A 27,140-nucleotide genomic window follows, 5' to 3' on the forward strand; every position below is an offset into this window, starting at 1 on the left:
CTCTGTCTGCCAGGTCCCTGCGCTGCGTGTGTCAGCCCCCTCCCCGTAAGTGCTTGCCAGCGCCTGCATTGTCGCCGCCCACGCAGTGCAAGCGCATGCCCCTCCAGCATCCCGGCCCCCCGTTGGGTGTAGTGGCGGGGTTGCCTCACCCCGTCATACCAGGACCATAGCAGGTTTTGCCACACAAACCTGCAGTCCTTGCACCTCATAGCCTGGAAGCTCCATGGCTGACAGTGCTAGAACGTCAGTGCTCAGAGCAGGTTAAAAGGGTCCTGTTGGGCATTAGGAAACTTTCTACTAGAGCCACGTATTTGGAGAAGTGCACACGCCTTTCCCTCTGAGCAGGACAAAGGGGAGTCTTCCCAATGGATGCCCCTGGCCCCTCTGTCCTCAATTACCTTCTGGCCCTAAGGGTTCAGGGACTGTTTTTGTCCTCAGTCAAAGTACACCTGGCAGTTCTCTGCCTCTCACTTGGACTTTCAGGACAAATTGCCCTTTTTTTGAGGGGTCTGGACACACTATATCCACATGTCTGCCAACCAGTTCTCCTGTGGGATCTCAATTTGGTCCTCACCAAGCTCTCTGGTTCCCCCTTCTAGCCTCTAGCAACCTGTTTGCTGTTGCACCTATTATGGAAAGTGTCCTTTTTGGTGGCCATTACATCAGCTACACAGATGTCTGAACTTAGGGTCCTTACGTCAGACCACCCCCACACACCATTTTCTTTAAGGATAAGGTCAGGCTCCATCGTCCCCCTACTTTCCTGCCAAGTTTCATGTTGAGATATTTTTTCCCCCTTGTTTTACCCCAAACTGCACACTTCTGGTAAAGAACAAGTTCTACGCACATTAGCTATACAGAGAGTTTTAGCTTTTTATTTAGAAGAAAGCCCTTTCGTAAATCCCCCCAGCTCTTCATTGCAGTAGCTGAGAGAATGATGGGCCTCTGTTTCAATCCACCGTTTCTCATCATGGATCACTTCCTGTATTAAGGCTTGCTACAATTTGGCCTGGCTACCAGCCCTGCCCCTGACAGCCCACTCCACTAGGGCCAGGCCTCCTCTTGCCACTTTTGTTGCTCAGGCGCATATAAATGGACATTTGTAGGAAGGTCACCTGATTCTCCGTACACTCCTTGGTAACCATTACGCCTTAATGCACCAGGCCAGGGATGATGTAGGGCAGTACTCTATTAACTTTCAATGGAAACTTCTGATCCCATCTCCAAGGGTTCTGCTTAGAGTCACCTACATGGAGTCACCTACATGGAATGGACATGAGCAATCACTTGAAGAACAAAAAATGATTACTCACTTCTCCTGACAGTTGTTCTTTGAGATGTGCTGCTCATGTCCAATTCTGGCAAGAAGGAACTGAGAGGGTGGAGGGCCAGCAGGGGTACACATGCACCGATATATGGGTGCCACTCCCGGGGGCTCCCCCACTGGCCCAAAAGGTACTGTTGAGGGAAAATCCTTCCAACGAGCAGTGTGCACACACCTGCATGGAATGGACATGAGCAACACATCTCGAAGAACAAGTTACAAGAGAAAAAACAACAATGGTCTGGTAGCACTTTATAGACTAACAAAACATGTAGCTGGTATCATGAGCTGTCGTGGGCACAGCCCACTTCTTCAGATGACCTGAGCTTTTCTGCATGTTTTGTTAGTCTGTAAAGTGCTACCAGACCATTTGTTGTTTTTTCCTATACAGACTAACTTGGCTACCCCCTGACTGAAGTTACAAGAGATAGGTAACTGTTTTTTCCCATTCCCCAGAATAAGTCCATAGGCTTCATAGCCAAATGTACCAAAATCCTTTTCTCTTGCCACTGTCCAGCCACCTACAGCCTTTGTGCATTGTGAATGTGCCTCTTACAAGCATGGCATTGCCCTAACACTGGACAATAAGAAGGCTGGAGGGGAGGTTCCCCTATCTAAATACCTCTCCATGCAAGTCTGGCAGACTTATGTAGAACAGTTAAGTAGATACAAGTAAGTGTATGGTTGTTTGTGTGCTACTCTGGGTGACATAGTTCTAAAGTTGCTTCTAAATTGGTGGTAGTGCAGCCGATGAGACAGCTGAAAGTACTGAGGTTGGACTAGACTACAGAAACTGCCAAACTGGCGTGGAGTCTTCCTATGTTTGCAAGGGGTGATTAGGTTAAACTCAGCCTGCAGACAGCATCAGCCCTGTGGAGCAGTGTGTTGCTCAGTCTGACTCAGGAAAGAGTTCTCACCTTGGTTAATGTTTGGATTAGTGATAGTTAACTGACTGGTGCTGACTTGTTCCAGGTCACTTGAGAGAAGCGCCTTCCCCTCTCATGATGCATTCCCCGCAGATGCCCCAGTTCCAAGGTCTGGGCCACCAGTCACCACCTCAGCAAAATATCCAGCCGAAAAAACAGGTAAAAGAACGCTTAGTCTGAACGTGGGGTCCCAAGGGCTTCCTGTCAAAGCACAAGGTTCCCAACCTGTGTGGGTAGCGTGAGCACATGCCCACAGCAGTGGACACTCCATAAGAATGCATCAGAGGCTAGGCGAGTCCTATTGTGGGACCTTCATGGTGGACTGTTCAGGATGCTATTGACTCTGTGGCTGTGGGATGGAGTTACATCAAGGAAGGTGTTTGGATGATGACTGACCCATCTCAATGTGTTAACATGGCAGGAGCTGAGAGCACCCTCTGTTGTGCAATCCCAGCCTATGGCAGCAAAGGAAGAGAAGATGCATTCACCGGTCATTCGAAATGAAACCTTCAGCCCCACATTGCGACAAGAACCTCCCAAGCACCCAGAGAGCATCAAACCGCCAGCACATATCCAGCAAAGTGAGTTGGAACCCCTGTTCTTGTTAGTGTTGAAATGTGTGTTCTGGGTGTAACATAAGCTAATCTGTTTCCCTTTGAAGGCTGAGAAGAAAAAATGGACTGATCATCACTGTGAAAGCCTGAGTCTACACTTTGGACTATTAGCCTGCCCTCTACAGTGGGAAATAAAAGGGCAAGATTGTTCCCTGAATGTGCTAGAAAACTCAGACAGTTGCAGGAATATTTTTTTTATCCTTACGGTGTTGTTTCAGGAACAGAAATGAAACCAATGGAGGGTGGGCGTCCTGTAATCAGACCTCCTGAGCAGAATGTGCCGCCACCTGGAATACAGGAAAAAGACAGACAAAAGCAGGAACTGAAAACACCTGTCGCTCCTAAAAAGGTAACAGTTTGTCATACCTGGTTGTGGTCAGTTTGAAGGAAGGGGCTGTTTAGTGGCCTGGTTTGACCTGCCCACACTCCAGTATTTGGCATATGTCCTTTGTCAGAATGGGGCACAGAAACACTGAGCTACTGGAAACTGAACTCAGTGTAAAGCCCTTAACAATTCTAGGCCAAAGTTGTTCCTTCTCTAATGGTTTGATATGATCTGCTCAGCAAAGCCCCTTAAGCTCTTCTACTTAGGACACAGGTTGGGGTGCCTTGGAGCAGACTTAACCCAATGTCTTATCCCAGATAGAGCAGACCTGTTCCTTCATGCTAGGAAGGGGCTCACCAGAGTAAGCTAGCATTAGTGTTTGCTCCTCTGATGCTGTGTCCTGCAATGGTTTTTGAGCGATGAGATTAGTACTTGATATTCTGAATGTAAAGTAAGATGCCAGCTAAATTAGGGATGTGAACAACTAATCGACTATCTTATAAGCAAATGCTTATCGGATAGTCAACACACTAGTCGACTACTCGCTCCCCCCCCCCCCCTTGCTGCCTTTATCAGAAAGAGGCAGTGGGGAGAGGAGGAGAAGGGGGGCTTAAAAGTGGCAGCACTGAGTGGAGCCCGGGGTCAGCTGGGGACTTCCCTGCTAACCCTCGGCTCCATATTGGTGCTGCCGCTTTGAAACGCTGCAGGGAGCATGGGGCCAGTGCTGGCCCCGTGCTCCCCACAGCACTTTCACCTTTGAAGTGTACTATTGCTACACTTCAAAGGCAAAGGCACTCTTATCAACTAATCAAATAGTTGATGCAATTGTACTCAATTAGCTGATTAATCTATATTTAACATTCCTAAACTGAATAGCAGCAAAAGTCAAAGCGCACTCACAGTATGCTCTTCTGTGACAAAGGAAAAAGTTGGAAAGTCCTTTAGCTGTGAATAAATAGGCACTAGTTCCTTGCACTGGGTCATGGGAAATGTGCCTGGTGTCCATTTTTGGACCTTGCCCTTCCCATCATTTGGAAAGGGTGTTCGTGTTTCCTTCTTATCACTGGTGTCCAAGTTCGTGATATGTGCTGTTTGGGTTGGGTGCAGAAAATGGCTACAGTGGATGCATTCTGCTATCAGCAGAGGGCTATCCTGGCCCCCTTGCAAGGGTAGAGCAACTCTGTGTGCCATAGAGCCAGTAAGCACAGAGCTGTTCTAAAATATACTGGTGTGAGGTAAGAGTATGTCTACGCTACGGCGTTAATTCAAGTTAACTTAATCCAAAATAGTTAATTTGAATTAAGCTAATTCAAAATAACGCATCTATACACAAAACCTATTTCAAAATAGCGCGTCCATACTGAGTGGACCCTGAACCAAAGTTAAGGCTGGCCAGAACCAGTGCCAGCAGGGCATCAGGTTAGGACTTAGTATGTGGGGCTGCTGCCCGAGGCTCACTGAGCTCCATGCTTAAAGGGGCCCTGCCCCCACCCCGGACAGAAAGTTCTCAGAGTTCCCTGCTTGCTTGTCTACCTCGATGAAGGACAGCAAAGCAGTCCTGTCTTGGAGTGCCCTGAGTGCCCACACTCGGGACACCACAGCACTCAGCCACATGGAGCCAGAGCTGCCCCAGGGCCCGCTGGTGCATCTCGTGGGGTCGTCGCCATCAGGCCGGCTGCACTTGCTGCAGGCTGCCATCTGGGGGGTCCATCGGGGTGCTGTCAGAATCCAGGAGGTCCTGCAGGAGAGCGTCCACCCCGAGGAGCCCTCAGAGCCACCCCGGTCCTCCCCACCAGGGGCTCGTGCCCCATTCCTCCCTCACATCCTTCCACTTACCCCTCCCTAGCCCCCCTTCCTGATGTCAAACAAAAGATACGTATGTTCAAAAATAGAAACTGGGTTTATTGAACAAAACGGGGGGGATGAACTTCTGTGGAGACTGGGAAAAGGAAGTGTGAGAGGGGAAGTAAGAGGGTGGGAGAGGGGAGGGGGAAACCTGGGAGGAGGGAGCTGGAAGGGGGACACAAGGGGAAGAAGGGGGAGGGGAAGCTCAGGGCCCAGGGTTGGGGGTCTCACCGGACCAACTTGATTTTCATGCAAACCTGCTCCTGGGTTCGCATGTGGCCTTTGGTGGCCAGGCTGGCAGCTATCCTGCCATAGACAGCCACGTTCTTCCGTCTAGTGCAGAGATCATGGACGTTGGGGGCATCCCCCCCCCCCAAACCTGAGTAAGGTCCATGATCTCCACCCTGCACCAGGAAGGCGCCCGCCTTTTCCAGCCCCTGTCAGGCTCCTGGGAGCTGGCAGACTGCTCCTGGGGAGCAGTGGAGGGCTGGCTGCCAGTGGCTTGCTGGCTCATGTTTTGGGGCCACTGGGTCAGGGGCCCCTGTGGCCACTGCTGGCTCTGGGCTGCCAGGCTTGGAGCTGGAACAGGCACTGTGGCCAGGATCTACCCCTTTAATGGCTCCGGGGATGGGGGAGAGGAGAGGTAAGTTTTCCTGTTTGTGCCCAGAGTGGCCACCAGGGCTCCCTGGCAAGGGCTGGAGGCCCCCTATTTCGAATTAAGTGTCTACACAGTATTTAATTCAAAATTGCTATTTCGAATTTGGTGTTACTCCTCGTAGAATGAGGTTTACCAAATTCGAATTAGCACTCCGCTATTTCGAATTAATTTCGAAATAGAGGTTTGCATGTATAGATGCTCTTAAAGTTAATTCGAAATAATGGCTGTTATTTTGAATTCTCTTTGCAGTGTAGACATACCCTAATAGCTTTTAGTGAACCAGCTTCTGTGGGTGGAAGGTGCAGGCTTTCAAGTTTCACGGAGCTCTTCAGGCCTGGAGAAGGAAATCAGACTTCTTTCTTCCTCAGAGAGAGAATAGAGCTCTGAAGTTTGAAAGCTTATACCTTCCAGCAGCAGAAGTGGTCTAATACAATGGATTACCTCATTTCCTGGGGCCAACATGGCTATTACAGCACTTAAAATACTGTTAAATAGGCACATCTAGTCACAGCTTGGGGTCTGGGAAAACCAATGTGAGGCTCTGTGGTCAACTGTTTTCTCTCCAGTGTCTCCATTTCTGAACTGATGAGATACCTGCCCTCCCTTTCAAAGGGGAAGGATTGTTTGTGAAGTGTTTGGAGATATCCCCATTATTCCCATTATCAAGGTGTAATGACTGGCTGCTTGGCAGCTAAAGATTGACATTGCCTTCAGTGTATCTTAACTCATATTTGTATGGATGCCAGAATTAGGGTTGTAAACATTTAAATAGTTAATCAGTTACTCAGAAAGCATTAGCCTTACCGGCATGCTTACGGGGTAACTGGTTAACTGGAGGCCTGACTGACAGGAGTAGCCACTCCGCACCCATGGCTGCCTGACTGGCAGGACCCCAGCTGCAGCAGGGCTGGAGCAGCCCCAACAGCCCATGGTTTACATCCCTAGCTGGAATCTCCTTGGAGTCATAGCTCAAGGATCAGTCCATATAATAATTTATCCAGCTTTCCCTGAGACCTCTTGGTTGACAGAGCATCCAAGAGTTGGGGGCTGGAGAGCACTTTTATCCTTGCTGATTCGTGAAGATTTGAGCCAATTTTTGAATGTAAAAGTGATAGTTCGAAGACAGCGTGGTATTGGTGAGTGAAATGAGCATAACTGAGAGGTGGCTTCTGTCTACAGATCTGGAACAGCTTGGGCACAACAGGGCAACCATCTCCCACCTGTGTTCCTCGCTCTAATGTGTGTGGGAATGGAGCTTAGTCTATGTGGCCCATTCAGCCAGAACCATCCTTAGGATTAATTGGTCTCTACGCTAGGGATGTTAGATATTGTTTAATAATTGTGTAACTGCACCAAACATCTTAGTGGTTAGACAATTATTCAGTGGTCCCCAGGGGCGGGGCCAGCAGCCAGTGCACTTCCAGGGAGCCCCGTGCCACCCCACACTACTGCCTCTGTATCAGAGGAATGGCCCCCGCCTGCTGACTCTAATACAAAGGCAGCAGTGCACAGCAGAAGCAAGCTCTATCCACAGGAGGCCCAAGCTCCCCACAGACCGAGGCTGCTCCGCCATCCCATGGAGGCAGCATGGGAGAGGGGTGTAGTTTGGATTAACCAATAAACCCTAGCTTGTCATTTAATCATTTACATGACTATACGCTAACATCCCTACCCTACGCAGTACTATTAAATTGGTGCCCCTATGCCTGACAGCAACCTGGGGGAGGTTGGAAGGGATGATGATTTTTTAGAGATGTGATTTTTTTTTTTTAAATCTTCAGCAACTCACTAATGAAATATTTTTAAAACAAATTTTAAACTGAGGTCATGTGGATTAATAGTACATTCAGAAACTGACAGTCTATACCGTTGGTTGGCAAATGCCTGTTAAGTGGCTTCATTTCCACTTGAATAGCTCTTTCACAGTTCAGTGTTCTGCTCATAGCTCTAGCAGACTTTTCCAGGTTTAAGTTAACTATCTCTGAAGAAAGCAGAGCCTCAGAACAGGGATAGGAAGGGGCAGGTGGATGGAATTAAGTCCCAGTGGTGTCTCATACAACTGCATATTCTGTGTATGGGTAAAAACGATTCTGTATTCAGCCCTGTACCTCTGACACCAGTGTCAGCACAGAGGTGGTGATTTGACAGTATTGACACTACAAGCTATAAAGTGAAACCACCAACTTATTGTATACAACCTTCAAATAGTAACAGCATCATCTGCAAGTGATGATCTGTTTCACTGAGGGGTTACATATGTACACCATGTGTTCAGAGTCAGAGAACTTGAAAATAGTGTCTGATCCACACATGTTCTCTGGCTCAACTCAGGCTTTGTCCAAGGTTTTAAAAGGGAGAGGCTGACCTACCACATGGTTCAGGTTGGAACTTTGTGACCTCCTTTCTGGTGCACCTTTAATTAAAATAGTGATACATAGGTTTACCAGTGTTGTGATAGTTTTACCATTTTATTACAATTTGTATTACTTTTTTAGCACTTAGTTAAGATATGATTGGGGTTAGTTCTGGGCTTCAAACTCTGCATCTCCTGCCATCTGCACTTCTTCATCAGTGACAAATGCCAAATCTGTCTGTACTGCTTGGGGGATGCGTGCATCACATCCAGGTGCAGTATTTGCCAATCCTTTCCCAGCCACACCTAACATGGCCAGGCTCTCTGTTTCTGGAAGTACCATACGGAGCTTCCTGTGAGGCCTCGCTCAGACCTTAGCAGGGGAGCTCTCCCTGTATACTGAAGTGAATCAGCAAAGAGCACATGCCTCCCATATCCCATCTACCCTCCCCAAACCCTCCCTCCATGCCCACATACAGCCATGTGCCCGTCCAGCCCCCAACCCATAGGCTCTGCTCCCAGTCTCCTGCCAGTACCGCTCAGACTCCTGCTGCAGTTTCTTGCTTCCCTGGGCCAGTACCAGCAGAACCACCCCCACAAACCCACTAGCAGGGTCTAACTGGGAAATAAGGATGCATACCCATAAGCATGGTACTAAGTCTTCCTCAAAGCAAGTGAATGCTCCTTCCATGAGTTTGAGCCATGGGAATGGAATTCATAGGAAGTCCCATAAGCATGAGATGAAGTCACAGAAGCAATGGAATCCAGCAGTTTCGAGCACCTGTCCAACAGTACTGTCATCACCAGTCCTCCACAAGATTTAGGATTCACCTGTTCTGGGAAAGTCCATGCCTTAAGCACCGACACCATCCCAAGGAAAAGGGAGCCTGTGACACCAGGAAGATTTGAAACCACACCCAATCCCCAGGACATATTCGCCTTGCTGGAGCTGGCCAGTTAGCCCTTCCATCTCTAGAGAGATGGTTTCTCCACCTCAGGATTTGGCCTCCGTATGAGTCCTCTCACAGTATGCTTCAATGGTCTATACTCTTCTGCCAGTTCCAAGGATGGGACCATTTGAACCAGAATCTACCTTCTCTGACAAATTGGAACCAGGAGAGGAACTATCTATGTCCTGTCACCCCTCACATCTTCACAGAGATCACCACATTCATGGCATCCACCATTTCAGTCTCCTCAGAGCCACTGGTACCTCATGTCTTGGGGACACCACAATCTTCCTTGGGCCTGGCCTAATGGCCATACTGGGGACCTTGGTCCCCATCCTTCTTCCCCTCAGAATCAGCCTGATATGAAAGGGAACATTTGCCTGCTTCCTGCTTAAGGACTCCTTCCAGCAAACACTTATGTCTGTTGAGAGAGCAAGAATACTTCCATCTGGTCCTGGCAGTGCTGCCAACGTTGCTAAGTTTTCCCTCTTCATCTCTGGATGAAGCAATGATTGCAGCATCCTCTTCGCCTCTGGATGACTTCAGGCAATTTCAAGGAACTCTTGTGGAGATTTGCAGGGGAATTAAATCCAGGACCTCGAGCATAAGCTGCTTAACATTCTCTATACCTCAGGACCAGCCATAATTGCAATGGCTAGTCTGGTACCTGCATAGGACAGCATAGCATATTTCTCCCTTGTACATGGCTACTCTTGAGAGTCCGAAAAGTCTTAGCAGGAATGTAAGGCACTGTTGCTTAAACTGTGTTCCATGGCACACCAGTGTGCTGCGGAGAGCAACAGAATTCAAAATGACCGCCCTTAAAAGGACAAGCGACCTTTTTTTCCTCAATAACTTCCCCTGACCCTTTTGTTTTCTCAATAACTTTCCCCCCAACTCTTTTTTCCCCCAACCTTTTTTTTTTTTCTCTCTCTCTCTCTCTGTCTCTAGTTGTCCAGACAGCCAAGCAACAGCACTCTCAATGTACACCTGCTGATAAGGAGGGCTAATGTTTGGACCTTTTTGGATGCAGGATATTTTCCTTAGCCTTCAATTCTGTGTGGTGAATTCTCAGGAATTTAAACTGCAGAGCCACAGCAGGACCCCTTATTGACTAATCATGTAGTTACCCACATTATTAATCAGTTACCCGCTTCCTAACATCCTTAATCCAAAAAACCCTAAATGGTCTGATAGCGCTTTATAGACTTAACAAAACACGGTATCATGAGCTTTCGTGGGCACAGCCCACTTCTTCAGATGACCAGAGTTATGAGTTTCGGATGTGTACACCCAAAATAAATAGGAGAGGGGAAGGAGGGAGGAGGGAGGGAAAAAAGGGAGGCGGGTGGCAGACAGAGAGCATCAATCTTCAAATACTTACTGATGCTCTCTATCTGCCTTTTTCTTCCCTCTCCCCTCCCCTCCCCCTCTACTATTTATTTTGGGTGTACACATCCTAAACTCAAAACTCCAGTCATCTGAAGAAGTGGGCTGTGCCCACGAAAGCTCATGATACCATCTACATGTTTTGTTAGTCTATAAAGTGCTACCAGGCCATTTGTTGTTTTTTTTTCTGTAACATACTAACTCTGCTACCCCCTGAAGTTCCTTAATCCATTTATTCACCAAACCATCACTCCCTGGATTTCATGGTCTCATCCCTCCAATAATGGTCAGAGCCATGCCATATAGGCATGGGAGTTCTCCCAGAGAAAACTGTCCTCACCAGTGCATACTTGGATAGGCTGAAGAGCCCACATGGGAGCACATGACACTGGGCATGTGGTCTCCCCAAGAATCCAGGATGCACATAAATATTCTAGAATTCTGAGCTGTAAGAAAGACACGCCAATCCCTGGTCCCTGGCCAGACCCCTATCCAGCATCCTGGCCAGACACCAACCAGCCCCTGTCTTGTGGCCAGACACTCACCAACATCCTGCCCCTGACCAGACACCCACCAGCACCTTGGTCCTGCCCCTGGCCAGACACCTACCCCCAGCTTTTCCATCCAGTTTCTGCACCCCCATTCCTATCCCACTTACTGGCAGCCTGGACCCACACACTGGATCCCTCATTTTTGGTCCCACCTCAGAGTGTAGAGGGGCCCACAGATACAACTAACCCTGGAACTAAGAAAAGTTAATCTGGCCTCAGGCCTCAAACTTCAGTCCTACCTCCTGTCTCCCCCTCCATCCCTCTCCTCTCCCCCATGGAGCTGGAGTGCTAGGGGAGTGAACTGTCTCAGTTGGGGCTACATCAGTGATGCTTGGGGGGTTTTGGAAGGGTTGTTCTTTTGCATCTCTTTTGTGTGGTCCCCGACAGATTTTTCTGTGGGTCAGTGATTACTGACCCAAAACACGTTCCCCGCCCCTTCCATAAATAAAGACAATGCTGAAACATTTTATGTTTGACATATTTGATTTAAAAATGAAGCCGGTCCAAGCCCCCATCTGCTGCAGCATCATAACACTCCTGCACTCACACTCCGACCTCAATCCTGTGTCTGTCATACACCAGAACCCCCTGTCCTGATCCCTTCACATCCTCAAACTTCTGCACTCCTCAGTCTTCTGCCACAACACTCCTGCACTATCCACACACTGTAAATCTGTGTCCTGAGCCCATCATACTTCTAAACTTCCTGTCCTGAGTTCCTCATGCACCCCAATCCAAACTCCTGCACCCTCACATCCACTAAATCCTTAGTTCGAATTACCTGTTACACCTCATTCCAGGTGTGAAGAAGAACTTTCTTTTATTAGTTTTAAACCTGTTACCCATTAATTTTATTTGGTGTCCTCTAGTTCTTCTATCATGGGAACTAATAAATAACTTTTCTTTATCCTCCCTCTCCACACCACTCATGATTTTATAGACCTCTATCATATCCCCCCTCAGTCTCCTCTTCTCTAAACTGAAAAGTCCTAGTTGCTTTAACCTCTCTTCATATGGGACCCATTCCAAACCCATAATCATTTTAATTGCCCTTTTCTGAACCCTTTCCGAGGCCAAAATATCTTTTTTGAGGTGGGGAGACCACATCTGTACACATTATTCAAGATGTGGGCGTACCATAGTTTTATACAGGGGCAGTAAGATATTCTGTGTCTTATTTTCTATCCCTTTCTTAATAATTCCTAGCATCCTATTTGCCTTTTTGACCACCACTTCACACTGTGTGGAAGTTTTCAGAGAACTATCCACGATAACTCCCAAGATCTCTTTCCTGATTTGTCATAGCCAAATTAGCCCCCATCAAACTGTACGTAGAGTTGGGGTTATTTTTCCCGATGTGCATTACTTTACACTTATCCACATTAAATTTCATTTGCCGTTTTGTTTCCCAGTCACTCAGTTTGGTGAGATCTTTTTGGAGTCTCTCACAGTCTGCTTCTGTCTTGACTATCCTAAACAGTTTGGTATCATCCACAAACTTTACCACCTCACTGCTTACCCCTTTCTCGAGATCATTTATGAATAAGTTAAAAAGGATTGGTTCCAGGACTGACCCTTGGGGGACACCACTAGTTACCCCTCTCCATTCTGAAAATTTACCGTTTATTCCTACCTTTTGTTTCCTGTCTTTTACCCAGTTCTCAGTCCAAGAAAGGACCTTCCTTCCCTCTTATCCCATGGCCATGTAATTTACACAAGAGCCTTTGGTGAGGAACCTTGTCAAAGGCTTTCTGAACATCTAAGTATACTATATGTACTGGACCCCCCTTGTCTGCATGTTTGTTAACCCCTTCAAAGAACTCTAATAGATTTGTAAGACATAATTTCCCTTTACAGAAACCATGTTGACTTTTGTCCAACAAATTATGTTCTTCTACATATCTCACAATTTTATTCTTTACTATTGTTTCAACTAATTTGCCTGGTACTGAAGTTAGACTTACCGGTCTGTAATTGCCAGGATCGCCTCGAAGAGCCCTTTTTAAATATTGGTGTCACGTTGGCTACCTTCCAGTCATTAGGTACGAAGCTGATTTAAAGGATAGGTTACAAACCACAGATAATAGTTTAGCAATTTCCCATTTTAGTTCTTTTAGAACTCTTGGATGAATGCCATCCGGTCCCGGAGATTTGTTAACATTAAGTTTTTCTATTTGTTCCAAAACCTCCTCTAATGACACTTCAATCCGGGACAGTTCCTCAGATTCATCACCCACAAAGGACGGTGCAGATTTGGGAATCTTCCTAATGTCTTCAGCCATGAAGACTGAAGCAAAGAAATCATTTAGTTTATCCGCAATGGCTTTATCGTCCTTGATTTCTCCTTTTATATCTCGATCATCTAGGGGACCTGCAGGTTTTTTAGCAGGCTTCCTGCTTCTAATGTACTTAAAAAACATGTTGTTATTTCTTTGCGAGTTTTTGGCTAGCTGTTCCTCAAAATCTTTTTTTGCTTTTCTTATTACATGTTTACAATTGATTTGACAGTGTTTATGTTCCTTTCTATTTATCTCACTAGGATTGGACTTCCACTTCTTAAAAGATGCCTTTTTGTCCCTCACTGCTTCTTTTACATGGTTGTTAAGCCATGGTGGCTCTTTTAAGTACTTCTACTATGTTTTTTTAATTCGGGGTATACATTTAAATTGGGCCTCTATTATGGTATCTTTGAAAAGTGTCCATGCAGCTTGCAGGGATTTGGCTCTAGTCATTGTGCCTTTTAATTTCTGTTTAACTAACCTCCTCATTTTTGCGTAATTCCACTTTTTGAAATTAAATGCCAGAGTGCTGGACTGCTGAGGTGTTCTTCCCACCACAGGAATGTTAAATGTTATTATATTATGATCACTATTCCCAAGCGGTCCTGCAACGGTTATCTCCTGGACTTTATCCTGAGCTCCACTCAGGACTAAATCAAGAATTGCCTCTCCCCTTGTGGGTTCCTGTACCAGCTGCTCCAAAAAGCAGTCATTTAAGCTATTGAGAAATTTTATCTCTGCTTCTCTTCCTGAAGTGACATGTATCCAGTCAATATGGGGATAATTAAAATCTCCCATTATTATAGAGTTCTTTATTTTGGTAGCCTCTCTAATCTCCCTCAGCATTTCAATATCAGTATCGCTGTCCTGGTCAGGTGGTCGGTAATATATCCCTACTGCTAATTTCTTATTATTGGAGCATGGAATTACTATCCATAGCGATTCTATTGAACATGTTAATTCATTTAATATTTTTATTTCATTTGATTCTACATTATCTTTCACATACAGTGCCACTCTTCCACCCACCTGGCCTGCTCTATCCTTTTGATATATTTTATATCCCGGTATGATTGTGTCCCACAGATTTTCCTCATTCCACCAGGTTTCAGTGATGCCTATTATGTCAATCTCCTCCTTTAATATGAGGTACTCTAGTTCACCCATCTTATTAGTCAGACTCCTAGCATTTGTGTAGAAGGACTTTAGAAATTTGCCACTGCTTATTTGTCTGCCCTTCCCTGATGCATTGGATTCCTTTATATGCAGTTGTTTGTCTGCTCTGGCCCATGGTTTGTCCTCTCCCCTCCTCTCTTTCTGACTACAGCTTAGAGAATCTCTATCAATGGATTCTCCTCTTAAGAGAAGTCTCCATCCGATTTACTGCATCTCTGCACCAATCGGCTTTCCCTTATCTCTTAGTTTAAAAACTGCTCTTTTTATTGTTTAGTGCCAGCAGTCTCGTTCCACCTTGGTTTAGGTGGAGCCCATCCTTCCTGTATAGGCTCCCCCTCTCCCAAAAGTATCCCCAGTTCCTAATAAATCCAAACCCCTCTTCCCTACACCATTGTCTCATCCACGCATTGAGACTCTGAAGCTCTGCCTGCCTACCTGGCCCTGCGCGTGGAACTGGAAGCATTTCCGAGAATGCCACCATAGAGGTCTTGGATTTCAGTCTCTTTCCTAGCAACCTAAATTTGGCCTCCAGGACATCTCTCCTACCCTTCCTACATCATTGGTACCTACATGTACCACGACAACGGGCTCCTCCCCAGCACTACACATAAGTCTATCTAGATGCTTTGAAAGATCTGCAACCTTTGCACCAGGCAGACAAGTGACCATACGGTTCTCCTGGTCATCACAAACCCAACTATCTATGTTTCTAACAATCGAATCACCCACTACAAACACCTGCCTCTTCCTAACTGGCATCCCCTCCCCCTCAGAGGAATCCTCAGTGCGAGAGGATACTGCAACATTCTCTGGAAGGAGGGTCCCAACTACGGGATGGTTTCCCTCTGTTCCCATTGAATGCTCTGTTCCCTTGAGACTTTCATCCTCTTTAAGAGCACTGGGGCTCTCAGATTGGAGGTGGGACAGTGCTACAGTGTCCCGGAAAGTCTCATCAACATATCTCTCTACCTTCCTTAGCTCCTCCAGTTCAGCCACCCTGGCCGAACTCGGTCTCTGAGGGCCAGGAGCTCCTTACAAGGGCCAGGAGCTCCCACAGGGCAGGTATTCATATATGTTATACCTGACTCAATAAACAGGATAGTCCCCACTCTGCTGCTGGGCTTCTGTCTCCATTTTTTTATGAACAAGTTTAAGTATAAACTCGGCTTATTAAATGTCTGGAATATAGATTATTATAAAAGTTAGGTTTAAAGAAGGTCAGGAGTCCTGGCACCCTCTAACCTCCCCCTCTAAACTCCCTCTCCAAACTCCCTGTTAACTGCTCCTGGTCGCTGACTCACAGGCTTATCAAGCCCTGGTAGCCCCTCCCCCTGACTGAGGCTCAGCCAATTAACAGAGGCTTCTAGATTTCAAACCTTTTAGAAGCTCCTTCTAAAAAACAAACAAACAAACCAAACAAACACAAGCTCAGCACATAGCAAATAACCCCCCCCCCCACACACACACACTCTCACACACTACAGACGAGAGGGAGTTTAGGGTGGGAAGACGTGTATCCCCCCTCACATCTTCCCTCTCCTCCAGCCTCGCTCCCCTAAGCCCCATGATCCCCTGCATTGCCCCATGCCCCTCATTGCAACCCCTGCCCCCACATCCTTTTGCCCCCAGCAAACTCACCAGCAGGGCAGCAGCGCTAGAGGAGCAGTGCTGAGGAAGGGGAGGGGAGAGTGTGCAGGCTCTCAGGACCAGCCTTTTGCCTGCATTTTTCAGCTCCGGGACTGCCCAGGGCTGGCTCCAGTCTGGCTGCATGCCCCTGTACACAGCCCACGAGGAGCAGCGTGGTGCAACTCAGGCCCCAGCACGCCACATGTGCCAGCTGTCCAGCCCCACCGCCTCCTAAAGCAAGAGGCAGCCTGAAGGATGCATGCGCGATCCTCTCCCGCCCCCCTCTGCAGCTGCATGGCTGAGGCTTGAGCCGCGTCATGGGCTCCCTCTGTCTGTATTCCACTTGGTCCCTGTCGGTATTCCACTTCCTACCCTCCTTCCTCTCAGCAGTGGATCTGATTTGCACTTGTAGCCATAGGGAGAAGTAAAATGGAATTTCAATGGGTAACATTCGCCAATCTGACTAGAAGGTTCTAGGTTTGACCTCTGTACCCCAGGTTACAATATATGAGAACTATGGAGTTCTATTTCTGGAGGTGGATCTGGGGGTCCACAATAGCAGCCACACTCACAATGATAATATCATCAAACTTGTTTTAATTTGGTGATCGGTATTAAGATGGCAAACAGAACAAAGCATATAGTACCTGTTACACTGATTAATTAAATCACCTCTGAGGGTAACATTAACAAAAATCAGGTTCTATAATTTGTGCTTAACTCAGTATACAGATACAATTACCTAATATAATGTCATACTTACATCCCCTTCTCCCAGAAGACTGGGTGTGGAAGGACCAGCCTCCCTCCGCTTGTGGAAAACTTAGATGCAAAGACTAAGACAGAATAAGTAAAGTAAAGCAAAGAGTTTAAATGAAAGGACGAAGTACTTGATTGAGGAAGAAGAGTTTGTTCTTGAGCCCCAAGCTTCCTTATCCCCAGTTTTTATCCTTCTTTTTGCATCATTATTGCCTAGCCTACCATGGCCATAAACAGAATTCTGCATCCTAAGATTTTGTGGGTATGTACGCACACTTGACTGGATGGTGATATTGGGACATCTGTTGAATGTGCATGAATTAAATCATCCTGTGCCCCCCTGTACCCATTCCAAGACATGGAAAAAGCAGGAGTTTTGCGGTTAGGTTAATTCAAGATGTGGGTTAACTGGGTCTTACAGATTTGGACATATTTAAGTGTCACAAGATGCTGAGTCGCATACCATCTGTATACTGATCCAACTGAAGATTTTGCCATCGAGTCTTTCATAATTTCTAAAGAGATATTAGGAACAAATCATTTCTAGAAGATACATTCACCAGTACTTATCACGCTACATCACTGCTAAAGCCAACTCGTACAAGATAAGTTAAATGCTGCAGGCCTTTCATTACTGGCATTCCTATTAAAATATAGAAAAAGGAATATGATAGGATAAGATATAGCTTAGGCTACACATAGAAGAAGGAACTGGTGACATGGCTGGTCCACCTCATCCTTTATTACATCAGCTGGAAATACAAGGTAAACCAGGGTGTATGCCTGGACCACTGCACACTACTTTCAATTATCCAACTCTGGGTGCACGTGTAACCCCTCAATGTAATATAAATAGGAACCGTGCATCTCAAAGAACCTCCAGTTACAAATAAGTAACTTCGTCTCTCAGTAGCTTTCTGTCAATGATGGATTGAAACAGGTCACAAGCACTGAAGGTTGTGTGTCCCCTTCAGCAAATGATTTTGGGAGGGCTCTGTTGCCTCTTACTATGACTTTGAGCTCAACTATAATACCTTGCTAGTGCAAGGTATAATACCTTAGTAGGTTCATGACAGACTCATCATGCTACTGTGTGCTATTAACATTAGCTGGGAGGCTTTCTCTGCTAATTATGGCCCCCTTCATCACTAACACTGCTTTCTTGACTTCACAGGATCTCAAGATAAAGAACATGGGCTCGTGGGCAAGCTTGGTCCAGAAACCCACCACCACTCCAACCTCCACAGCAAAGTCCTCCAGCGACAGCTTTGAGCATTTCAAGAGGGCAGCGCGGGAGAAGGAGGAGCGGGAGAAGGCACTCAAAGCTCAGGCAGAACAGGTGGAAAAGGAAAAGGAGCGGCTGAGGCGGGAGCAGGAGAGGATGAGGTGAGAGGCCTGCACATCTATATCTCATTGCTCCTAAAGCTCATCTCCCCAAAGTACCAAGGTATTGTGAATGGGGCTGTTTTCACATTGGGAACAGTCACTTCTCTATCCTGCTCTTTGCATTACTTGTCAGGTTGGGGCCTTGGAGCCACTGCTCATTCTTTGGAAACCGGTTGATCCTGCTGCAAAACCTAAGATGGGGAGAGTAGGGACTGCCCCTTCTGCCTTTTGGAGGGGTATAGCCCTGTTGTCCAGACCACCTTTTCTCTAGCTCCCTCAGGTTACACTTGGGCTTGGTAGGCTTAGATGCATGGCAGCACTTACATGCTGCAGTGCAGGAACTCTGAGCGTAATCAGCGTGTGTCTCCGCTTCTATGGCAGGCTCATGAAGAGATGTGCTCCTTGCCCACTCAGCAGCCAGCGCAAGTTGTAGAGCTCCAGCGTCATGCTCTGTTCATGGTTCACACCACTGATGTATTTGGGTGTGTTGCTGGGTAACAGCTGCTGCTGTTGCCTTCTCTAGCTGACTAACAGTACTGTTAGATAGGAAGCAATTTGAGCAAGGATCTCTCAGTGCTAAGCACTGTTCATTCTAGAGCGTGGGGCATTGCAAAATGGGTTAGCTTGGCTGTGCAGCAAACTCTGTGGAGAAACCCCTTAGCTGCCTGTTCTCCAACTGGGAGATTGCTGTGGGAGACAGCTAGACACATGGTGTAATGTCATGTCATCATGTAATGGGTATAATGTAATGTGAGCCCTTTCATCAGAGAATTCACTTGGTCAGTGATTGCTGGAGTTCCCACAGAAAGATTATGGGATCACATTGGGGGAGCATCCACAAGATGCTCTTAAAGTACAGGTCACACTAGGAACAAATCTGAAACAGGAAAATCCAAGACATCCCTTCCCCGTCTAGAATGGGTTTTTCTGAAATAGCCCTTCGTCATATCCCTGATGAGCCAGAGCCAGGTATGGAAGAGGGACCCAGCAGTACCCCCAGAGAGCTGTATTAGACACTGCCATGCCTGATGGAGGTACACAAAGCACCACACCATTCCACTGACACTCTTGGGTCTTGGCAGAAGTCGCGATGATGAGGACGCCCTGGAGCAAGCTCGCAGAGTTCAGGAAGAAGTTCGAAGACGCCAGGAGCAGCAGCAGCAACAGCAGCAGCAGCACCATCAGCAGCAGCAGCAGCAACAGCAGCAACAGCAGCAACAGCAACAGGTGTCTGCTGCAGCCTCTGCGCCCCAAGCACAGAGCTCTCAGCCACAGTCCTCCCAGTCCATGCTGGATCAGCAGAGAGAGATGGCCAGAAAGCGGGAGCAGGAGCGAAGGCGCAGGGAGGCGGTGAGTGGTATTCGGGGGGGGGGTCTCTTTGAGGCAGATGTTCAGGCAATAAGCTGAGAGACAGAATATCACTCTGCAGTTTAATTTGATAGTTCTAGAGCATGCTGGTTTATTGGCAGGGTTCACAAGCTGGCCAGAGCGCTTTCGCTGGGATGCTGGTGCCTTGGTGACCTAAGTGAATACTTCCAAATTCAACAGATTGGCAGGCAGCTGAGCCCAGAGACTTAGGTCCTGTTCTGTCGGGCAAATAGAGTCTAGAAAACTCTAGTAAAAAGTTTAGGTAACCCAGCAAAATTCCTGGCCTCTAGTGCCACTCATTGGCAGCATCCTTGCTATGTGTTCCTCTGAGCATCAACCCTGCATCCTTTATAATTGTACTATCTCCTCTCCCCCTGCAGATGGCAGCTACTATTGACATGAATTTCCAGAGCGATTTGTTGGCAATATTCGAAGAGAATCTTTTCTAATAACGCCTGGTTTTCTTCTCCTGACTCTTTAATTTCCCGGCGAATCTTTGACTCTCCATAGTGTTAACGGCGGCTGGGAGGGGGAGCGTTCCTGCAGCCCTTCTGCATGTCATGACCATTGCGGATCTTTCAGTCAAGGCCTCAGAAGGATCAGCAGAGTCTGCCTTACAGTTTGACTTTTGCCCCCCCTCACACACTGAAGAAAGACCGACCAAGACAAGCCAACTACATACTAGGTTTGATTGGACATGCAGCTGCTGGGAAGGGTGCCCTGATCACTTGACATTCTCTATGCCAAACGTATTCACAGTATATCCAGGACTTCAAGTTCTCCACACCTTTTCAGTCCATAAAGGTTCTGAGTTACAGAATGTCTATGAATAAACAGTGCTGTGTCATGACAGCACAAGATGCTCTTCACTGCATATGGAAGAATCCTGACAAGAATGGGAGACCTGGGATCCAGCTGGGAAAATACACAAGCTGTTTTGGTCCTTTCATCACTGGCTTTGCCTTTAACTTAACTTCCCACAAGCCTTTAGCTGGGAGCCATTCTCTGTAAGTGTTCACTTGTGAAAAAGGGAATAGTTCAGTGGAGGTGTCAAGTGTAACCAGCCATTTGAGTGAGATTTTGTTTTAGCATTGTGTGGCGCTCCGGGACCTGGGGCTAGACTACCAACCAAAGTCAGTTTCTTTCAGTCTGTTTTTTTTCCTCCAGGCAGTTTGGCACTGCTCAATTCTTTACTGGGTATTAACTGTCTCTCCATTAGAGAGTGGAGTGGGGAAACCAGTAACACCAGGGGAAAATACCACCCTGTCACTAGTGTTTGACCGTGGCTGTATTGTATAGTGACTATAGTTGGCATATATTTGTTTGAGGTTTTTGGTGAGCCACCAAACTCAGTGTAAAAACACTGCTTATATTTTGCTCAGTTTCAAACTTTTAGTCAATTTTTAACTGTAAAACCAGAAAACTGCATTTTGGGTTTTTTAAATGTCATAAAATATGGTAAAGATAAAGTTTTTATACCTAAAAGGAGTGGTTGGGAGGTGGGCAGGTGGAGGCAGCAGTTTTTGAAAGGCTCCTTCCACCACCTGTCAAAAAATCTCATTCACTACCAGCAGGCGCTTTCCCATGCACCGTCAGTGTGTGTTCTTTTAATTTTATTCTTTAAACTGTTAAAACGTTATGTGCCATAAATACCCACTATACAGTACAATACTGGTGTGTCAGTATTGAGCGAGCGCTGGAGTAATTGACGGCTTTACTTTAATACGGTGAATATGCATTTGGTCTGTACTGATCATGGAATAAACTCGTCTCTTTTTTTTTAAAAGCTGGTGTCGTACTGACATTTCTTTGAATCCTTTTGTGATGAAGTTGTTTAGAACGGTGAGGATTGCTGAGGAACACTTGTCCCTGTCTCCTGACTGTACTCGAGAGCACAGGAAGGAATACTGGCACTCCTGTCCCCATCCTGAGGGAAGCTTGTCCCAGATAGCCAATGTGCATCCTTCCTCCCCAGTGAAGGCCAGAATTGCTACCATGCTTTAGGGCACCATGGTCCTGGACAAGGTATAGAGAGACTTGTCTTATGTGAAGGCTTCATTCTGCTTTTGACACCCCCTCCCCTCCCCCCCTCCCCCCCCCCCACACACACTAAAGGGTGCATCAGGACACCAAGCACTGACACCCACAGCACATCAGGCAGCCAGCACAGTCTCTTCCTGGCTTCTGAGATTGTGACGCAAATGTAGCTGTACACTATGTTAAGCAAGCACAAGGGCATGCCTAACTCCAGAGGTGACGTTTGTCCCACTGAATAAAAGCTGGGATTCTCCAAGCCTTGGCCAAGCTAGTCACTTGGAGAGCTGATGGGTTCCGTTGAGAACTTTGTTTTCTGAGGTTTGAATGAGCGGGGTGGAAAGAGGAGCATGAGCAATGGGGTGAGAGGGCCTTGTCTTCACATTCCAGGACCCAGCGTGAAAACTGGGTGCAGGGATCCCTGGGAGGATCTAGTCAGGATGGGGACAGTAGAGTCGCCACTTGGCTGTTGGCTCAGTGACCAAGCAAACATTGAATGCCGCCTCAGGTTGTAGGATTTGACTGTCTGCCCTAAGCTGACTTCAGTGTTTTCTAAGCTACTTTCTTGTCATCCCTTTGAGCTCTCTGCTGCTTGTGGGAGGGAAATCAGTGGAAAAGAAGTTAGTCCAAATAAGTTTCTCTGAGCTAACATGACCAACCTAGCGATGTGTGAGCTTGCTGTGGCTGGGATAATGGGGAGGCTGCAAGAAAAATCTCAAAACCGCTCCCATTAACTTTCCCAAGTCCTTCCCCTCCAATGAAACAACACTTAGGCCAGCATGACAGGTTCCTCCCCAGTCTAGTCTAGTCAGGGATTGAAACTTGTACCAACCCAGAGAATGGTCAGAACACTCAACTTCCTCGTCTCTAGAGATCTTAACCTCTGGATTCCTCACTGCTAGCCAGAGTCCCTGGCAAGCCCAAAGCAGCAGAGTGCCCGGTTTGCCTGGTGATGGTGTGAGGAATGCATCTTGATTCTATCTAATTATCATAGGGAGCTTTTTAACTGCATCAGGTGAGAATCTCTTTGTGTTTTGGAACGTAGAGCCCCACGTTTTCTGTTGGCTAGTTCAGGAAATCTTCCCAGGGAACTGTATCATTAGAACCACTTGGGTCTCTAGTGGAAAGTCCCTGGTCTGGGAGAACCTGCACCAAGAACCTTCATTAGCAGCTGATCCTGCTGCAGCAAAGGAAAACCCCAAAAAGCAGCATCCCTTGCTTGGCAGGATCCCAAGCTGCTGAGTGACAGCTTAGCTTCATCGCTTGGGGGGTTTGTTTAGATGAGATGTGCCAGTGTGGATCTACGAAGGATGGCTGCTATTACCTTTAAAATACAGCTGTAATCTAAAATGTCCAAATGTCCTGTGCTCATGCTGGTGGCCTGGCCAAGGCCAGTGCATACTGGGACTTGTAGTTTGTTTGTGAGCCAAGTCCCCACACCTGTGATAAAAATGGATATAACTGGCTTCATTTTATGCAAATTTGGTACCATACCTATGCTGCAGGCAAATGATTGATAGGGTCTCAGATTAGGCAAAGTGTGAGAAGGTTCTCTGTGCTGAGTCAAGCCAGGGGAATAGGACTTGCTTCATTTTACTCTGATCCCCAAGAATTGGCAGAAGCAAACCCTCATGGCACTGTAGGGCATGGAATAAGCACAAAGAGAGGTAGGGAATGTGCTCTTCCCATGTCCCGGGGGCTAGTAACAGTCACTACTAACTGTCCTGTCCCAGGACTTCAGCGCAGAACAGACCTGTGTGTCGGGCTGTAAATTGCCTCTGGATTTTAGTCTTTTTTTTCAGTTGTGCATTGTGTTGTAAGATTGCAGCTGGGGAAAATCTGAACCGTTGGCTTCTCTTCTAACCTCTTCCACCAATGTCTCTCGAACCTCACACAGAGCTGTGGGGCAAGCTGCTTCCATCTCTCACCCTTCTTGTGCAGTATTCCTCTTTCCAAGCTCTCTCCTCTTCTTATGAAAGCACTTTGGGTGATCATCTCCTCCCTTCTTTAATTTTAAGCTCAGGGTTTTCCGGGTATTTTTAAGTGCACATCCGCTGTAAGAGTGACCACACACACACTCATTGCGATTGTACATAAAATCCACCACATTGCAAACAAGAAAACAAACCAATTGGAAGTGCTGGAACTTCTAAGAGAGCACCCTAGGTTGTAAAATAAAGAAAACAAATATTATATAATTTATATGTATGCAAAGAACAAACTCTCCTGTATCTAGTCAATAGCGATATTAGTCCTTTTTTTAAATGTTCCAACCTTTTTTGCATTTGAAATTTGCCAAACCTTTATCGTCAGTAGTTAATAATTCTGAGTAGCGGTAGCATTTTTTAGACTGGTGGGTTAATCCAAGAGTCTTTCTTTCCCTTGCTCACTTCTGTATTGTTTGCAAATATCTGGAAACGTTTACAGGTTGCATCTACATATTCTGTAACTTTAAATATTTTTTTAAGCTGTACTCTTCTTGTTCTCTTCTGTGCATTTTTTGTTTGTTTTTTACATGTCACCGAATGATGACCATAGCATGGTATCTTTAGCTGGAGAAATGGTTCCTTCAGTTTTTTTTTCTGCCAAAGGTGTGTTTGGGGGTTGGTTGGTTTGTTTGTTTGTTTGTTTGTTTGTTTTTGCTATTCTCTTGTTTTTATTTTTCCTGTTTTACTATGTGTGTTTATAATTGGGTTGTAATTCAGATGATACACTATTTAATTTCCCCCACCCCATCCTCCTTGTGTATGAGTTAACAGTTATGGACATTAGAATGCATCCTCTTGCTATAGAAGTCTAGTCTAAATGATGTAATCCTGGTTATTTTCCCCCCTCTTTAGTCCTGTACAAAAGAATAAGAGAAATGTACAATCCCACTGTACTTTTTGCACGGAACGCTTGGCAAATAATTCTGTCAGTGAATTTGAGACTTGTATTAAACACTTTAGACATTTGTAGAAGGGAATTCATAGAGTTTTCACTTATATACTAAAGGTTTTTTTGTGCGGTTCTCATTGCAAAAATAAACATTTGTACTGAATATAAAGCTAAAACTACTTTGTCTGAAATTGTATCTGGTTTGTGCACTGAGACTGGATTCCACCAAGACTTCAATAGTATTTGGACCCCAGTTGCATACAGGACTTACTGTAGGATTGACACCTTAAGCATCACTTTTTATAGTCTAAAAACTAGCTAGCGTGGCTAAATTGCAACAGTGCCATTGACCTCATTGTTAAAACCCTAACCCAGGAAGCAGGACAAAGTACTGGCTACTCAAACCTGTTTGCTTTCATATGGTCATCCACAGTGCACTGGCCAAGAGTCTTCACAGTGCTCAATGCTTTGGAGGGCCCAACAGCAGACCCCTAGGTCCATGAAAGTGCCAGGAACCCCTCTGAGAAATCTTACTTCTGTAAGGTATGTCAGCCTGGCACCTAAGAGCTGAAATCTCTGGATTGACCCTGACCATCTCCCTCACATGAGCAGTGCAAGCTTCCTGCAGCTCATGGGCCTAAGTGTCTGTGTTTGGGGAATGATGGGATAGTGTATGCAGCAGCTACATTGTGCTCACTGAACGCCTTTCTGAGCAGGTGCTCCGTGGTCCTTCTGATTTCCCTTGTGGAAAATGCCAAATAAGCATCAGCCCCAACACTAGAGCCGAGTTCTTGTGGCTCTGTAAGTGATGCCACCCAGTGAGGCCGCGTGTCTTCCTGCCATGTTACTAACCTCTCTTGACGTCTGAGAACGTGGCAGAGCACATTCGCATACTTGCCTATAGATCTCAAAGCGTCCCACAACAGTGGGTGAGATTTGTTCGCGCCATTGTATGGTGGCCTGAAGGTACCAATTTGAAGTCCATTGTATCAGGCCCTGTGCTCCATTCCAGAGCAGAACCCGGTTCCTCATTCTGCCCTGCATTTCCTATGTAACCTTTTCCAAGCCACGTATGCTGCCTGGCTGTTGCCTCCTCCATGGGCCTGTGCACATCCCTCTGGGCCAAGCGATGCACACTGGCTCTTAGACCATCCTTCCACTTCGGAATAGTTCCACAGGTGGGACTTGCCCTGCACCAAGGGGGCTTCTGCATTAGCCTGATTGTTTAGATGCAATTTTCTGTCAGACATTGGACTGCGGGGTTCCAATGTCATCCAGGGACGCAGCAAGGGAGGGAAGAGGGAAGCACAAACATCAGGCTCACAACACGTTTCATAGGCTTTATCCCAGACAGCACTTTCCCAGTGTGACCACCCTGCTTGGCCGCCCATGATACACATGGGCAGCAAGTTCTATGGCCCCATGATCTCCAGGCACCAGGAATATTCCTAGCCCAAGTCTCAGCTCTACCAAAGTTCATGCAGCTTCCAGCATCTGCACCCCTGAGGTCCATAGGTGGAAGTAAGGGGCATCCCCCGGCACTGCTCCTGCTCTGGAGTCCTAGGAGCAGCACATAGAGAGAGACACCCCAAGCTGCAGGAACATACTGGCATACGTGGAGAGCCAGAGTGGGCAGGAATTCACTCTAGCCCCACAGCACTGCAGGTGGTGGAGGGAGCTCCCACACCATTTTAAGTCACCCAGGGGAAGTCGATGGCCTGGGGGGAGTGCATGGGGGCAGTGGACTGTTGTATATTGGGTTGTAGATATAGATCTTGTTGTTATGGTAACTGAGTAGGTCACTGGGGTCAGCCCAGCTAGTCTGGGCTTGTTCTAGTGAGTTCTGTGCTATGCAATAAAATGGACACTTGCACCTACTCCAGCTCTCTGCCTTTCCACTGATTTCTTCCTATGCTGTGAAACTCCCCACGACATAACAAGTGGCGACGAGGTGGGATACCTGTGCTGCCTCCAGCAACAAAAGAAGTAGAAGTCAATGTAAGAAGAAAAACTCTTTTTGGCTGTTCTGGAAGGTGGAGCTAAGAACTGACTGCTACCCTGTGCAAACTGAAACTAAGATGAAGGAGCCCAGAGACTGGAAAAGTAAAAAAAAAAAAAAAAAAAAGGGGGGGGGGGAGTGCAGCAGCCATGGCTACACTTACAGGGCCACTGGGACCTTTTGAGGAGACTGTAAAGCAATGGCAGGTATATACTGAGCGTTTTGAACTTTTTGTTATTGCAAATGACATTAAAGAAGAGAAGAAGGTGCCAATATTTTTAAGTGTTGTAGGGGCTAAGACCTGTTCTTTGCTACGCAGTTTGCTGCTCCCTGTTAAGCCAGAGACCAAATCTTACAGTGACGTTGTGGAAATCCTGGGGTCACATTATGCTCCAAAACCACTGGTAATTGCAGAAAGGTTCCATAGCAGAGACCAAAAAGAAAGTGAAACAATTGTACAATTTGTAGCCAATTTGAAAAAGCTTGCTGAACACTGTGACTTTAAGGAGATGTTAAATGATGCCCTACGTGACAGGTTAGTGTGTGGCCTGCACAGTGAAGCTATACGGAGGCGTCTGTTAACAGAAGCTCAGCTCACCCTACAGAAGGCCATTGATATTGCGGTCTCCATGGAACTGGCCACACAGGAGGCACAATACCTTAGTGCACCCCCTGGGGTGCATAAAATGTCCCAAGAACCT

General features: G+C 46.7%; 1 protein-coding gene across 11 annotated transcripts in view; it reads left to right on the forward strand.

Annotated features, from left to right (window-relative positions):
- Positions 1-21,315, forward strand: part of BRD4 (bromodomain containing 4) — a 217,541-nt gene extending 196,226 nt beyond the window's left edge. For 10 of the 11 annotated variants that reach the window (XM_075902152.1, XM_075902151.1, XM_075902153.1 and 7 more), the window contains 6 exons: positions 2,297-2,409; positions 2,672-2,831; positions 3,083-3,213; positions 17,950-18,161; positions 19,244-19,511; positions 19,910-21,315. In XM_075902152.1, the coding sequence (XP_075758267.1) occupies positions 2,297-2,409; positions 2,672-2,831; positions 3,083-3,213; positions 17,950-18,161; positions 19,244-19,511; positions 19,910-19,978 (953 nt within the window). In that variant the 3' untranslated portion in view covers positions 19,979-21,315. The remainder of the gene's footprint in view (positions 1-2,296; positions 2,410-2,671; positions 2,832-3,082; positions 3,214-17,949; positions 18,162-19,243; positions 19,512-19,909) is intronic. The other variant, XM_075902155.1, reaches the window with a different exon arrangement.
- Positions 21,316-27,140: the final 5,825 nt, after the last annotated feature.

The sequence above is a fragment of the Pelodiscus sinensis genome, chromosome 19 (genome assembly GCF_049634645.1).
Source record: "Pelodiscus sinensis isolate JC-2024 chromosome 19, ASM4963464v1, whole genome shotgun sequence".
NCBI lineage: Eukaryota > Metazoa > Chordata > Testudines > Trionychidae > Pelodiscus > Pelodiscus sinensis.